This window comes from Rana temporaria, chromosome 6 (genome assembly GCF_905171775.1).
Source record: "Rana temporaria chromosome 6, aRanTem1.1, whole genome shotgun sequence".
Classification (NCBI taxonomy): domain Eukaryota; kingdom Metazoa; phylum Chordata; class Amphibia; order Anura; family Ranidae; genus Rana; species Rana temporaria.
In genome coordinates, this window is record NC_053494.1 from 205,390,281 (window position 1) to 205,407,489 (window position 17,209).

Here is a 17,209-nt window from a genome sequence, read left to right on the forward strand (position 1 = left end):
CGCCATCAGGGGGGTACAGGCAGTACACCTGTAAGGGGCCCGAAGGTCCCCAGGGGCCCGGATGGCAACCCCCTTTAAAAAAAAAAATATATATATATTTTTTTTTTTAGATTTTTTTTTTTTTAGGGGTCCGGAGGTCCCCAGGGGCCCGGAGGCCCACAGGGCCCCATATGGAAACTCCCCCTTTTTTTATTATTTTTGTATAAAAAATATATATATATTTTTTTAAATATATTTTTATTTTATTTTTTATTAAAGGGCCAATTTTTTTATTTTTTTTAGAGGTCCAGAGGTACCCAGGGGCCCGAAGGCCCCCAGGGCCCCGGATGGCAACCCCCCTTTTTTTTATATATAAAAAAAATTCTAATATATATTTTTATTTTATTTTTTATTAAAGGGCCATTTTTTTAGGGGTACGGGGGGCCCGGAGATCCCCAGAGCCCAAGATGACAACCCCCCTTTTTTTATAAAAAAATAAGTATTTTTTTATATATCTTTTTATTTTATTTATATATATATATATATATATATATATATATATATATATATATATATATTTTTTTTTTTATTAAAGGGCTCAGAGGTCCCCAGGGCCCCATGTGGAAAAACCCCTTTTTTTTTTTTTTATAAATGTTTATTTTATTTTTTTTATTATTAAAGGGCCCAGAGGTCCCCAGGGTCCTGGATGGCAACCCCCTTTTTTTTTATAAATGTTTATTTTATTTTTTTATATATATTTATTTTTTTATTAAAGGGCCCAGAGGTCCCGGATGGCAACCCCCCTTTTTTCTAATTTATTTTTATAAAAAAAAAAAAATCTGAGGTCCCCAGGGCCCCGGATGGCTACCCCACTTTTTTATATATATTTTTCTTTATTTCTTCTTTTTTTTGTAAAGGGCCCCCCACGCTTCTCAATTTCAGGCGGCACCCCCCCCGGTTCTCTGCTCCAGGGGGCCCATGCCTGAAGCTGCTGTGTAAGGGGCCCCATATTTCCTGATGGCTGCCCTGGCTCAGGTTAAGCCTTTCTTACACACGTAGGGGCCTTCAAAAGTGCCTTGACCAAGATCTAGATATTTGAGTGAAACAGGAATACCACACCCACACAATCCAAGATAAAAAATCCAACATGTTTCAGGGGTTTGTACCCCCTCATCAGGACTTAAGGTGCAGTTTGGTATGAAGAAATGGTAAACTCGCAAGGGTTTTAGAAGATTCAGGAGTAACATTGATCCTTCGAAGGATCTTCAGCTCTTGTTCTTCCAAACATTTAAAATCTATCAGAGGTTCTAACCCCTCTTTGAGCTATGCAAAACGAATAAAATGTTTTGGCTGAGGTTAGGCTTTAACTTAAACTAAACCGGTGGTTACCATTAGCTTATGCAACTGCCCCTTACACTAAACAGCAGGCACTTCCAGTAGCATACAGATTTCCTTCCTTAAGCCCTGAAGAGTGGTTCAGTCTAGTGTTCCCCAGAAAATAGGAAACTGCAATATGAATAAATGCCATAACCCTTTGCGCTTCACCTGCCTGATGGGATATCCCACTGGTCTAGGATGCTGGTCAGTTTACAAAATGAAGATGGGGTGGGCTTTACTGCAGACAGGGGGACAACTGTGCTCTGATATACAGTATATATAAAAAAACAACTCTCATGGCTCTGGCACTCTTCCTTTCTACTGGTTAGTAAGGCCACTCCTTACACTCATATGCCAATTGTAAGGCACTGGAGGAGGCAAGGGAGGCTAAATCTGCTGACCAAAGCCAGTGGATTCTTGTTTAGAAAAGCACCAACTTTTTAGAAAAAAATAAAAATAAAATTCAAAGACAGAATCACTGAGTTTGAAAAGGATCACCCCCTTTTATGTCAGTATTTCGTTGGATCACTTTTTTCATTAATTCCAGCCTTCAGTCTGTTGGGATTTGTCTCCACTAACGTTGCACATCTAGACTTTGCAATATTTGCCAACTCTTCTTTGCAGAACTTCTCAAGTTCAGTTAAATTTGATGGTGATCATTTGTGGACTTCAGTCTTCGAATCATTCCACAGGTTTTCAATGGGGTTTAAGTCTGGGCTCTGACTAGGCCATGCAGGGACATTTACCTTTTTCTCCTTCAATCACTGTGTGGTCATTTGTGCTTTGGGTCATTGTCATGTTGAAAGCTAAACCTTCTACCCATTGACAACTTTCTGGCAGAGGGCAGCAGATTTTCCTCAAGAATTTGATGGTATTTTGCCCCATCCATTTTTCCTTCTATCCTGACAAGTGCACCAGTCCCTGATGCAGAGAAACACCCCCATACCATACCAGGATATTACCACCAGGGCCGATCCTCCCTATACGCAGACTACGCAAGCTGCGTAGGGCCCCCAGGTTTACTCGGGGCCCTGCTGGGAAGCATGGCGTTTCTATTTGCATTGGCGATTCCTAACTGGAACAATGGCTGCCGCCGCGGCGGCCGCTGTCCGAGTATCCGCCCGCGGCGCTGAACATTGACAATGTAGCAGTAGTGAGTCAGACGTCAGGTGACGTCAGTGAGACGGCCGTCGCTTATGGGAGCTGTAGTCCACGAGCGGCTAAGTGCTGAAGCTCCCTGCTCCTGGGGAGGTGGAGTCAGTCACTCTGAGGAGAGGAGAGCGGCACAGCTATGGTGTCTGTCAGTTTTTATTTTCCCTGCCAATGCCTTTTGGAAACGGTAGGACTAGGAGGTGAATGTTGTGTGTGTAAAAAAAAAAACTGAATGTTATGTGGGGGGGGGGGGGGGACCCTGAATGTTATGTGGGGGGGGGGGGAACCCTGAATGTTGTGGTTAAAAAAAAAACTGAATGTTGTGGTAAAAAAAAAAAAACAATGTTGTGGTAAAAAAAAAAAACTGAATGTTATGAGGTAAAAAAAAAAAAACACCCTGAATGTTATGTGGTAAAAAAAGACCTTGAATGTTATGTGGTAAAAAAAAACCCTGAATGTTATGTGGTAAAAAAAAGACCCTGAATGTTATGTGGTAAAAAAAAAAAAAAAAAACGGAATGTTATGTGGTAAAAAAAAAAACCTGAATGTTATGTGGTAAAAAAAAAAAAACCCTGAATGTTATGTGGTAAAAAAAAACCCTGAATGTTATGTGGTAAAAAAAAAACCTGAATGTTATGTGGTAAAAAAAAACCTGAATGTTATGTGGTAAAAAAAAACCTGAATGTTATGTGGTAAAAAAAAAAAACTGAATGTTATGTGGTAAAAAAAAACCCTGAATGTTATGTGGAAAAAAAAACCCTGAATGTTATGTGGAAAAAAAAAACCCTGAGGCCTGGTACACACGATAGGATTGATCCGCGGATACGGTCCGCCGGACCGTATCCGCGGATAAATCCTCTGGCGGATTTGGATCCGTTGGCATGTACTCACCATTGGATCCAAATCTGCGCAGATTTCAACTGCGGTGACGTGTCGCGCCGTCGCCGCGATGATGACGCGGCGACGTGCGCGACGCTGTCATATAAGGAAATCCACGCATGCGTCGAATCATTACAACGCATGCGAGGGACGGGTTCGGATGGATCGATCCGGTGAGTCTGTACAGACCACCGGATCGATCCGCTGGAGCCGATTCCAGCGGATAGATTTGTTAGCATGCTTACAAATTTTTATCTGCTGGAATTCGGAAATATCCGCGGATAAATATCCGCTGGAACGTACACACCAGGGGATCTATCCGCTGAAACCGATCCGCTGAGATTTTTCAGCGGATGGATCCTCTCGTGTGTACTGAATGTTATGTGGTAAAAAAAAACCTGAATGTTATGTGGCAAAAAAAAACCCTGAATGTTATGTGGTAAAAAGAAAAACCTGAATGTTATGTGGTAAAAAAAAAAACACCCTGAATGTTATGTGGTAAAAAAAAAAAAACCCTGAATGTTATGTGGTAAAAAAAAACCCTGAATGTTATGTGGTAAAAAAAAACCTGAATGTTATGTGGTAAAAAAAACACCTGAATGTTATGTGGTAAAAAAAAACCCTGAATGTTATGTGGTAAAAAAAACCCTGAATGTTATGTGGTAAAAAAAAACCCTGAATGTTATGTGGTAAAAAAAAAAACCTGAATGTTATGTGGTAAAAAAAAAAAACCCTGAATATTATGTGGCAATGGCAAATGGTTTACATAGCTCACGGTATCACGGTCAGATAGAGGGCCCCTTAGCAGAATTGTGCTTAGGGCCCCAGAGAGGTCAGGATCGGCACTGATTACCACCCCCCATAACAGGATATTACCACCCCCCATACCACTGTAGGAATGGTGTTATTTGGATGATGAGCTGTATTGGGTTTCCGTCAGACATACATAGGTAGATTCACAAAGAGTTAGGCCGGCTTATCAGTAGATAAGCCGACCTAACTCTGAATCTACGCCGGCGTTTGTTTAAGTTTATGCTCAAACAGAGATACACTTAAACAAAGCTAAGATAGGCCGGCTTGCGCCGTTCTATCTTAGCTTGCAATGTTTCTGTTGTCCGCTAGATGGCGCTTCCATTGCGGCCGGCGTAGATTATGTAAATGAGGGGATACGCCGATTCACGAACGTACGCCAGGCCTACACCGTCGCATTACGTTGTTTCCGTAAGGGATAGGCCGCCTAAAGTTATTCCACCTATGAGGTGAAATAACAATGTTAAGTATGGCCGCCGTTCCTGCCGCAAGGTTCGAATTTTTTACGTCGTTTGCGCAAGTCGTCCGCGAATCAGAATTTACGTCGTTTACGTACACGTCGAAATCAATAGGCCCGTACGGCCTACTTAGCCGCAATGCGCACTGGGAAATGTAGGCGCACGGCGCATGCGCAGTGTCAAAAAACTTCAAAAAACCTGAGGTCAAGCCTCATTTCCATTCAACACGCCCCCCTCCAAGTCATTTGAATTTGGCGCCCTTACGCCCGCTCGTTTTAGGCTACACCGCCGTAGATTAGCAGGTAAGTGGTTTGTGAATCACTACTAGCCTAACTAATTTACGGCGGTGTAGCCTAAAAAGGCTAGGCTAGGCCGTCCTAAAGTTAGGTAAAAGTTCGTGAATCTACCTAATAGTTTGGTGTTGAGGCCAAATAATAAAATTTTAGCCTCATCCGACACCTTGAAGATTCTGAGGCCACATGGGAAAATGTGTTTTAGGGTCAGAAGAGACTAAAATTGAATGATTTGGCCTCAACGCCAAAATATATGTCTGGCAGAAATCCAATGCAGCTCACCATCCAAATAACACCATTCCTATAGTAAAGCTTGGAGGTGGTAATATCCTGTTATTGGGGGGGGGGGGGGGGAGGAGGGGGCTGGTGCACTTGTAAGGAAAGAAGAAATATGAATGGGGCAAAATACCATCAAATTCTTGAGGAAAATCTGCTGCCCTCTGCCAGAAAGTTGTCAATGGGAAGAAGGTTTACCTTCCAACATGACAATGACCCAAAGCACACAACAACAATGACCACGCCGTGGTTGAAGGAGAAAAAGAAGGAATGTCCTTGCATGACCTAGTCAGAGCCCAGACTTAAACCCCATTGAAAATCTGTGGAATGATTTCAAGTCTGCAGTCTACAAAGTCTATCTCTCGCGGCGTAAGGGCGCCTAATTCAAATCGGCGAGTAGGGGGCGTGTTTCATTTAAATGAAGCGCGTCCCCGCACCGAATGAACTGCGCATGCACCGTCCCTAAATTTCCCGCCGTGCATTGCGCTAAATGACGTCGCAAGGACGTCATTTTTTTTTAACTTAGACTTAGTGAATTACGTCCATCCTGATTCACGGACGACTTGCGCAAAAAAAAAAAAATTCAAATTTCGACGCGGGAACGACGGCCATACTTAACATGGCAAGTCTAACTATACGCCGCAAAATAGCAGCTTTAACTATACGCCGGAAAAAGCCGACTAGAGACGACGTAAGAGAATGCGACGGCCGCGCGTACGTTCGTGGATCGTCGGAAATAGCTAATTTGCATACTCGACGCGGTCCGGGACTTTTTTTCAGGCGGACGGCGTTCGGCGTGGAGATGTGAACCATCTCATAGAGGGCAATGTAAAATCATCCCTCCAGCGTTTCGGGGCTGCTGCGGCGTCACACTACAGGCGACAAAACGCCTAGGTGTGAATGGGGGCTTAGTGGGAGGAATAGTGCCCCATCATTGGTGCCAGTTGGAGGATAGTGGCCCATCGTAGGTATCAGTGGGACAAATTGTGCCCCATCATTGCTGTCAAATGGAGGAATAATGCCCAATTGTTGGTGTCAGTGGAAGGAATAGTGCCCCATCATTAGTGTCAATAGGAGGAATAATACCCCATTGTTGGTGTCAGTGGAAGGAATAGTGCCCCATCATTAGTGTCAATGGGAGGAATAGTGCCCCATCTTTGGTATTTGAGAGAGGAATAGTACCCCATCATTGGTATTAGTGGGAGGAATAGTTCCCCATCTTTGGGAGTAGAGAGAGGAATAGTAGCCCATTATTGGTATTAGTGGGAGGAATAGTACCCCGTCATTTGCATTAGTGGGAGGAATAGTGACCCATTGTTGGTGTCAGTGGAAGGAATAGTGCCCCATCATTGGTGCCAGTGGGAGGAATAGTGCCCCATCGTCGGTATCAGTTGGAGAAATAGTGCCCCATCATTGGTATCAGTGGGCGGAATAGTGCCCCCATCATTGGTATCAGTGGGCGGAATAGTGCCTCGTTGTTGGTGTCAGTGGGAGTAGTAGCGCCCCATCATTAACAGTGAAATAAGTCATGTTTCAACATTTCTATCTGTGGGAGGAGTCCCTGAGGGCCGGGCAAAGGCATGCAAAGGGCCGCATTCAACCAGCGAACTGCATTTTGGAGACCATTTATATAGAGAAATTTCCTCTCACTTCCTGCTGACAAAGATGGCAATAAGAAAAGCTGATGAGGTTTATTCCTTCCCTACTCTATCCAAAATAAAAAAATGAGACTTTAGGAGATTGGAAATGGTAAACTCCTGTTACACATTGAGCCAAACATTACCGCCAGGTCTTTATGAAGCCAAATATTTGAATAAATGACAGAAACGGGCAGATCTGTGCCGGGCAGGCGCCAGAACATCCGATAGGCAGATGATATTTGTTCTGCAGGGTTGGCATTTGAATGCACTGAGACGTGACCTTTCCCAGTGTTATTTCTCCCATCATCCTGTATTCATAAAGGTCCGTTGGCCCGTTTTGTTAATATTTCAGAACTGAAAGCGATATAATGAAGTTCATAATTGAAGTCGACCTCCTGTCGGCGAGTCTTCCATCGCTCAAACATTTTGTTTCCCTTGTTGCAGCGTGGCTGGATCTGGCGTGACTTTCCGGATCCGAAAAAATCACCAAAATTTGACCTTGGCGGACGTCGCAAACCGCGCAGGTAGGTGATAGTATTATGGCGCTGTTTTTTTCTTTCCTTTACAAGGCGTAAAGAACAACAAAAACTGTGATTGTGACTATACACACTCCAACGAAGGCCACGCAACTCTTCTGAACATTGAGTTTGACCGGATTGATAAGACATCGGCAGGGGTGGACTGACAACTCATGGGGCCCCCCGGCAATAGAAGATTATGGGGCCCCCAGGCTTACAGATGTCCACCACGCCAGGAGGCAGTGCAGAGGCAGGGCAGCTAAAATCTGAGGGCCAGATTCTCGTAGAAGAGCGTATCTTTGTTCCGGCGTAGCGTATCCTATTTACGCTACGCCTCCGCAACTTAGACGGGAAAGTGCAGTATTCTCAAAGCACTTGCTCCGTAAGTTGTGGCGGCGTAGCGTAAATAGGCCGGCGTAAGCCCGCCTAATTCAAATGTGGAACAGGGGGGCGTGTTTTATGTAAATAACTTGTGACCCGACGTGATTGACGTTTTTCGCATGCGCCGTCCATGGAATATCCCAGTGTGCATTGCTCCAAAGTATGCCGCAAGGACGTATTGGTTTCGACGTGAACGTAAATTACGTCCAGCCCCATTCACGAACGACTTACGCAAACGACGTAAAATATTCAAAATTCGACGCGGGAACGACGTCCATACCTAACATTGGTACGCCGCATGTACGCCTCATATAGCAGGGGTAACTTTACGCCGGGAAAAGCCTAACGTAAACGGCGTATCTGTAATGCGTCGGCCGGGCGTACGTTCGTGAATTCGCGTATCTAGCTGATTTACATATTTCTAGACGTAAATCAGCGTACACGCCCCTAGCGGCCAGCGTAAATATGCAGTTAAGATCCGACGGCGTAAGAGACTTACGCCGGTCGGATCTAATACAAATCTATGCGTAACTGATTCTAAGAATCAAGCGCATAGATACGACTGGCCGGACTCAGAGATACGACCGCGTATCTGGAGATACGCCGTCGTATCTCCTTTGAGAATCTGGGCCTCAGAATTTTAACATCAAAAGCATGTCGGTTTCGGAGATATCAGGGACAGATGTAAAAAGAAACACAGATTTTTACATACTGTCCCTGGTTTTATTGAGCCTGGCAACCCTGATGGGGCCCCCTAGAGGCATGGGGCCCTCGAGCAGTGCCCGGGAGTCCCAATGGTCAGTCCACCCCTGGACATCGGTGCATGGCCTCCTTACATTGTATAGATAACCAGTTCCATACCGCGCCTATTCTGGCATTTCTCTCCTTCATGTAAAAATCATAATTGTTTTGCTAGAAAATTACTCAGAACCCCCAAACATTATATCTTTTTTTCACCCTAGGGAATACAGTGGCGGTCATTGCAAGTTTCATGAATGAAAAAATAACAAAACAGTAAAGTTAGCCCAATTTTTTTTGTAAAATGTGAAAGGTGATGTTACGCCGAGTAAATAGATACCTAACTTGTCACGCTTTAAAATTGCACACACTCATGGAATGGCGCCAAACTTTGGTACTTAAAAATCTCCATAGGCGACACTTTAATTTGTTTTACAGGTTACCAGTTTAGAGTTACAGAGGAGGTCTAGTGTTAGAATTATTGCTCTCGCTCTAACGCACGCGGCGATACCTCATATGTGTGGTTTGAAGTGCGTTTACATATGTGGGCGGGACTTACGTACGTGTTCGCTTCTAAACGCGAGCTACAAGGGCGTTTTAAAAAATATATATTTATTATTTTATTTTTTATTTTACTTAAATATTTTTATTTTTACACTTTTTGTTTACATTTTATTTTTTGATCACTTTTATTCCTATTACAAGAAATGTAAACATCCCTTGTAATAGGATTACTGTGTGACAGGTACTCTTTATGGAGAGAGGCGGGGTCAATAAGACTCCACATCTCTCCTCCAGGCTGGAAAGTATAATGCCGCGTAGACACGATCATTTTTCGGCATGAAAAAAAACGAAGTTTTTCGGCATGTAGAAAAAACAATGTTTTTCCAACTTCATCATTAAAACGGCCTTGCCCACACACCATCGTTTTTAAAAAATGCTCTAGCAAAGCGCGGTGACGTACAACACGTACGACGGCACTATAAAGGGGAAGTTCTATTCGCCTTTGGGCTGCTTTAGCTGATTTCTTGTTAGTAAAAGACGATTCGCGCTTTTCTGTCTGTTACAGCGTGATGAATGTGCTTACTCCATTACGAATGGTAGTTTTACCAGAACGAGCGCTCCCGTCTCATAACTTGTTTCTGAGCATGCGCAGATTTTTAACGTCGTTTTAGCCCACACACGATCATTTTTTACAACCCGAAAAACGACATTGGCCCGGATTCAGCTAGATTTGCGCATTTATTACGGAGGCGCAGGGCAACGATTTTGCCCTGCGCCCCCGCAATTTTCTTGCGCTGCCCTCGATTCACGGAGCAGAAGCTCCGTAAATTGCGCGGGCGCGCCGGCAAAATGCCCGGCGCAAGCGCGCGCAATTTAAATGACCCCTTAGGGGTGGGAATCATTTAAATTAGACGCGTTCCCGCGCCGATCGTAGAGCGCATGCTCCGTCGGGAAACTTTCCCGACGTGCATTGCGGCAAATGACGTCGCAAGGACGTCATTTGCTTCAAAGTGAACGTGAATGGCGTCCAGCGCCATTCACGAATCACTTACGCAAAGTACGTAAAATTCAAGCCCACACACGATCATTTTATATGGCATTTTTTTTAAAAACGTTTTTTTCATGCCGAAAAATGATCGTGTTTACGCGGCAAGATTGGGGGGAATAATTCACCAATCTCATGCTTTCAGCCGCTTTCAGTTGTTTACTTCCGGGTACCCAGGCGTGAAGTCATAACGTCATCTCTATCCTCCTCATCCGGCGGCGGCTGATTCGTTCTCCGGGCCTCCGATGGCAAAGGAGAGCCCTGAGGAGCACCGGATGGCAGCGGGGGGATGTCCCCTATGTCCCCTCCTGCCGTCTAAAAGACCGATAAAAGCGGCGGAACCGCCGCTATGATCATTCCTATGGTGCGCAGAATCGCCGCCTGAAGAGAAGGATATCTGAATGATGCCTGTAGCTGCACCCATCATTCAGATATCCCCGCACAAAGTCCAGGACGTCATATGACGTCCTACGGTACGGAAGTGGTTAAACAAAGAACAAAGCTAAAGATGAAAAATTAAAAAATGAATGTGATGAACAATTAGTCCATAGATTATTGAAATAATTCTAACACCATGAATTGTGCAATGTATATTCAGTCCATAAACCACAAATATGTGTAATCTTGAAAATGTGACTTTCAACACTACCACACAGACTTGTGCACCTCCACCACACAACATGCACGCTTACCAGAAGACAACCTGTATAAGCTTGCGGCTATTACCCACAATTCAATAGGAAGGCAATAGGAGATTATGGGGCCCCCAGGCAATAGATTATGGAGTCACACAGTATACACACACACATACACACACAGTATACATACACAGTATACAGACACACAATATAAACACACAGTATACATACACAGTATACACACACAGACACACAGTATACATACACAGTATACAGACACACAATATACACACACAGTATACATACACAGTATATACACACACAGACACACAATATAAACACACAGTATACATACACACAGAATACACATACACACACTGAAAAGGTACTGGAGAGGCGGGCAGCTATTATCTTGGGATTTAAAAAAAAAACACAGATTATTACATACTGAGGCTGGCAACCCTGATGGGGCCCCCTAGTGGCATTGGGCCCTTTGGCCAGTGCCCGAGTGCCCGAATGGTCAGTCCGCCCCTGCCAGGGCCTTTAACCAAGGGGATGATCTGAAGTAGCAGCTCTAGGATGCTTGATATGGTGAGGTAAAGGTATACAGCAGGCAACCAGGGAGACTCGATCATTCAATGGTCATGAATATTGACCAGGCATTACCCAAAAATGAAAAAGAGCTCACCATAGTGTAAATCGTATCGTACAAATTTAATAAAGCTAAAAAGTCGCACTTACAAGAAGTAGATAAAAAAACATTGACATTTAAAAGCCCCAGGATGACGTCAGAGTGTGACAAAACGCGCGTAGGAAGGAGTGGCGTCTGACGTCATCGCGTTATAAATCCAAGCGGACAGGCATTCGCAAGCCGGCCGGCTTTTAAAGTTTAATGTTTTTTATCTACTTCTTGTAAGTGCAACTTTTTAGTTTTATTAAATTTGTACGATGCGATTTACACTGTGGTGAGCTCTTTTTCAACTTTTCATTTTTGAGTAATGTCTATATTCATGACCACTGAATGATCGAGTCTCCCCGGTCGGAATTTTGTGTGACCGTGTGTATACAACACAAGTTTGAGCCAAAATTTAGTCGAAAAAAAAATCCACGGTTTTCTTGTCGCAATTTTCCGATCGTGTGTACGTGGCAATAGAAGTTTGGCTGCTGAACCCAAATCTGGCAAATTACAAATGCCCATTTTCTGGGCTAATATGCAAGGGGTTGTCACTACCCTGGGGAATATGTATTAACCACTTAAGGACCACCTCCTGCACATATACGTCGGCAGAATGGCACGGCTGGGCACAGGCACGTACAGGTACGTCGCCTTTAAGAGCCCAACCATGGGTCGCGCGCACACGCGACCTGGTCCGAAGCTCCGCGGCCGCGGGACCTGCGGACCCAATCGCCGCCGGTGTCCTGCGATTGGTCACAGGAGCTGAAGAACGGGGAGAGGTGTGTGTAAACACACCTTCCCCGTTCTTAACAGTGGCACTGTCACTGATTGTGTGTTCCCTGATATAGGGAAAGAGGATCAATGATGTCACATTTCCAGCCCCGCCCCCCATACAGTTAGAAACACATATGAGGTCACACATAACCCCTACAGCGCCCCCTAGTGGTTAACTCCCAAACTGCAATTGTCATTTTCACAGTAATCAGTGTATTTTTATAGCACTTTTTGCTGTAAAAATGACAATGGTCCCAAAAATGTGTCAAAATTGTCCGATGTGTCCGCCATAATGTCGCAGTCACGAAAAAAATTGATGATCGCCGCCATTAGTAGTAAAAAAATAATTTTTAATACAAATAAAACTATCCCCTATTTTGTAAACGCTATAAATGTTGCGCAAACCAATCGTTAAATGCTTATTGTGATTTTTTTTTTGTTTGGGAGCCACGTCGCACGACCGCGCAATTGTCAGTTAAAGCGACGCAGTGCCGAATCGCAAAAAGGGGCCTGGTCCTTTACCTGCATAATGGTCCGGGTCTTAAGTGGTTAATGCAGCCGAGAGCAGTGAAAAATACATTTTAAAATGGACGGCAAATTGCATTCTCCCTCCTGCTTTAAAAACAGGACACAGACCCTAAAGGTCCCCCAAAATACATAGCAGACCCTTAGGCTGCATTCACACCTAGGCGTAGGCGATTTGCGGCGTTTTTTACCGCGATTTGCCGCGACAAATTGCAGCGTTTTTTACCGCGATTTGCCACGACAAAACGCAGCGTTTTTAAACGCGGTTTTGTATAGGTCATTGTCAGGTATGGAGAACGCTGAAGCCGCCCGATATCCTGCGACAAAAAAGGGTACGGGACTTGTTTCAGCTTCAGGCGTTCGGCGTGGAGGTGTGAACCATCTCCATAGAGAATCATGTTATTTCTCCCCTCTAGCGTATTGTAGCGTCGCGCTTCAGGCGTTTTGTCGCCTAGGTGTGAATGCAGCCTTATGGTCTATTCTGTATTGTGGGGGAACTCTGGAGAGGTCTGTGTGATGTTTACTTTAATGGCTTTTTAAATTGTCATTTTCTTTGTAAATTTGATTTTTACTGTAGCACATCCTACAGAAAGGAAAAAAAATGTCTCCCACAAAATGCATACCAGACCCTTTGACCCTTTGGGCAAGTGGTTAAAGGGGTGGTTTACCCTAAAAACTACGTTTTCTTATTACACTTGCCCCCCACATTACAATACGATTAAGGCTATTATTTTTTCCATGCTGTACATACCTTTGTACAGCATATTCACCCGTGTCCTCCGGGTTGCGAGTCCTGCGGGAGTGGGCGTTCCTAACATGTCTGTGATTGACGTTTTGACCAAAAACGAGCTCCCCCCTGTCGCGTAAGCCGCGTCACGGTTGGCGAAAGGAGCCGAACGGCGAATCAGCGCTATACTGCGCATGCGCATTGCCGTTCGGCTCCTTTCGCCAATCGTGACGCGGCTTACGCGACGGGGGGAGCTCGTTTTTGGTCAAAACGTCAATCACACACATGTTAGGAACGCCCACTCCCGCGGGACTCGCAAGCCGGATGCACGGGTGAATATGCTGTACAAAGGTATGTACAGCATAAAAAAAAAAATAATAGCCTTAATCGTATTGTAATGTGGGGGGCCAGTGTAATAAAAAAAAGTCGTTTTTAGGGTGAACCACCCCTTTAAGCAAAGCATGCAGCATGGGGGAAGAAGAGCATGCGCCACCCCTCCCCCTCTTGAACCATACCAGGCCTTGTGCCCTTATCCCCCCCCCCCCCGGCAAAGCACCTTGTTCCCTTGTTGATAAAGACAAGGGCCTCAACCCCACAACCCTACAAACCTACAGCATATGAAAAGGTACAGAATTGTGCAGTACCCCACATTGGTCACATGGTGGCGCTGCTACAGGCTAGCTTTGCATGAGACAATTAGATGTGTAAATTGTACTGACAAAGCCGGGTGCTATAACTGAGCTTGTTAATATAGTTAATAACTCCCGAGTATTGATCCTGAATAAATTCCAATCAGGATAAACCCTACTTATAGATTGGATGTTGGTAATTTAGTTGTGTTCTTAAGATGTGACACTCAATTAGGCTTATTGGCATTATACATGTTTAATTGTTGAACTTGTGAATTTGTAATTAGCCTTTAAAGGAATCTTATATACTGGGAGAAACGCGTACGTTTTCATTGTGGCTGACCTCTCCGAAAAATACTAGTTGACTGGCTCCTATAGGGATCCAGCGGCTCGCCACCATACCTTCCAATTTGCTGAGATGAGTAAGAGGGACGACTTTTACAAAAAAAAAGTATGTTGGCAAAGGACACGCCCCCTACCACGCCCTGGATCGCAAAGAATGATTACGCAGAAAATAATTGGTTAGACCCACATTAACTTTTTTTTCACCTTTACATTTCTTTTATACTGGTTTAAAAAATAATGCAGTACCGTATATACTCGAGTATAAGCCGAGTTTTTCAGCACAAATGCCCCCCTCGGCTTATACTCGAGTCACCTTTTTGCGCTTGATCTCCTGGACTTTGGGGACCCGGTACCGGCTGGCCGTAGGTCCCCTGGACCCCAAACTTGGCACACACACTCTTCCTCTACAAGTGTGCAAAGTTTGGTGTCCGGGGAACCTACGGCCGGGAAGCACCGATTTTTCAAAGCCGGGCACCCTTTCCATAGACTCCATGTTAAACGGTAATTTCTCCAGTGACTTTGGGGACCCGGTACCAGACGGTCGTAGGTTCCCTGGACTTGGATCTTGCCACACATGTACCCCGATTTATCCTCTACAAGTGTGCAAAGTTTGTTGTCTGGGGGACCTCTGGGTGGGGGGCACTGATTTTTCAAAGCCAGGCACCCCTTCCGTAGACTCCCATGTTAAACGTCAGTCTAGTCATGGGCACAGTGAGGCATGGGGACAGTGAGGCATGGGTACAGTGAGGCATGGGCACAGTGAGGCATGGGCACAGTGAGGCATGGGCACAGTGAGGCATGGGCACAGTGAGGCATGGGCACAGTGAGGCATGGGGACAGTGAGGCATGGGGACAGTGAGGCATGGGTACAGTGAGGCATGGGCACAGTGAGGCATGGGCACAGTGAGGCATGGGCACAGTGAGGCATGGACACAGTGAGGCATGGACACAGTGAGGCATGCACATGGACACAGAGAGGCATGGGAACAGTAAGGCATGGGCATAGTGAGGTATGGGCACAGTGAAGCATGGGCACAGTGAGGCATGGGCACAGTGAGGCATGGACACAGTGAGGCATGGGAACAGTAAGGCATGGGCATAGTGAGGCATGGGCACAGTGAAGCATGGGCACAGTGAGGCATGCACATGGAAACAGTGAGGCACAGTGAGGCATGCAGATGGACACCCTAGGCTTATACTCGAGTCAATAAGTTTTACCAATTTTTCGTGGTAAAATTAGGTGCCTCGGCTTATATTCGGGTCGGCTTATACTCGAGTATATACGGTAATTAGGAGGATAAATGAAAACGTGGGTGCATATTACCAAGGGGATGATCTGAAGTAGCAGCTCTAGGATGCTTGATATGGTGAGGTAAAGGTATACAGCAGGCAACCAGGGAGACTCAATCATTCCATGGTCATGAATATTGACCAGGCATTACCCAAAAATGAAAAAGAGCTCACCATAGTGTAAATCGTATCGTACAAATTTAATAAAGCTAAAAAGTTGCACATCCCTTAGTAAAAGCAGTACACACAAACACTGGCTAGGCACACATTTAACCCTTTGATTGCCCTAGCTGTTTAACCCCTTCCCACCCAGTGTCCTTAGTACAGTAACAGTGCATATTTTAGTGTCGCTGGTTCCCACAAAGTGTCAAACGTGTCAGTTAGTGTCAGATTGGCTGCCGCAATAACTCAGTTCCGCTATAAGTCGCTGATCGCCGCCATTACTAGTATAAAAAAAAAGGGCCGTACGCAGCCCAGAGGTTCAGGAAGAGGAGGACTGTGCCTGGATTGCTGTAAGGTAAGTAATGAGGCCTTCTTTTCTTCCTCTAGAACAGGGGTGTCAAACTCAATATCATTGTGGGCCGCATCAGCTTTATGATTGCCCTCAAAAGGGCCGGTTGTATCTGTAAGATTAGATGTCCAGTGCATCCCCTCCCCTTACATTAGATGTCAAGAGCCCCCCCACCATCAGAAGTTGAGCCCCCCACTCTCCCTTTCATCACAGTGCACCCCCCTTTCCTTATGCTGCTGCTGGGAAGAAGCTGGATGCATTTTTTGAAAGCAGAAAGTAAGGGTCTGGAGGAGGACCAGAGGAGGGCTGGAGCTCTCCTGCAGATGCAGGAGAGGTGTGAGGGCCACATACAATGGCCTGGAGGGCCGGATTCGGCCTGCGGGCCTTGTGTTTGACACCTGTGCCCTAGACCATGGGTGCTCAACTTGTGGCCCTCCAGCTGTTGGGGAACTACAAGCCCCTGCCTTTGGGAGTCATGCTTGTAACTGTCAACGCCTCATGAGACTTGTAGTTCCACAACAGCTGGAGGGCCACAGGTTTAACACCCATGCTCTAGACATAATAAGCCATTTTTTTTCTAACCCCAGGGTTGGGATTTAAGGCAGGGGGATGCACACACCCTGATTAAGGTTTGACTTTGCTCAGAAAATAGCACAAGGAGCCTATCAGGTATGATACTGTACAATGAACGTGCTGATAGTAGGAGAGAACAGAATGACAGAGAGATGAGCTTGTTTGTCTGCTGCTTCTCCTTTTACTGTCCAGTCACAGGCTGGAGGAGAGACAAGACCTTTAAAGAGGAGGTCCGGAAAAATAAATTAAAAGCCAGCAGCTACACATACACATACTGCAGCTGCTGGCTTTTAATAAATGGACACTTACCTGTCCTGGAGTCCCTCGATGTCGGCCCCCGCGGGTAAGGGAACCCAGCAGTGTAGCCTTTCAGCTTCACGCTGGGAACCCTACTGCGCATGCGCGAGGCCCTGCTCCTCTTTCCTATTAGCCCGGCGGCCAGGTGAGGAGGAGGAGGTGAGCCCTGCGGTG

At 45.4% G+C, this 17,209-nt stretch overlaps 1 protein-coding gene across 2 annotated transcripts in view; it reads left to right on the plus strand.

The window, feature by feature from the left end:
• Positions 1–17,209, plus strand: part of PTPRN (protein tyrosine phosphatase receptor type N) — a 159,420-nt gene that overhangs the window by 89,188 nt on the left and 53,023 nt on the right. For both annotated transcript variants that reach the window (XM_040358136.1, XM_040358137.1), the window contains one exon: positions 7,309–7,388. In XM_040358136.1, the coding sequence (XP_040214070.1) occupies positions 7,309–7,388 (80 nt within the window). The remainder of the gene's footprint in view (positions 1–7,308; positions 7,389–17,209) is intronic.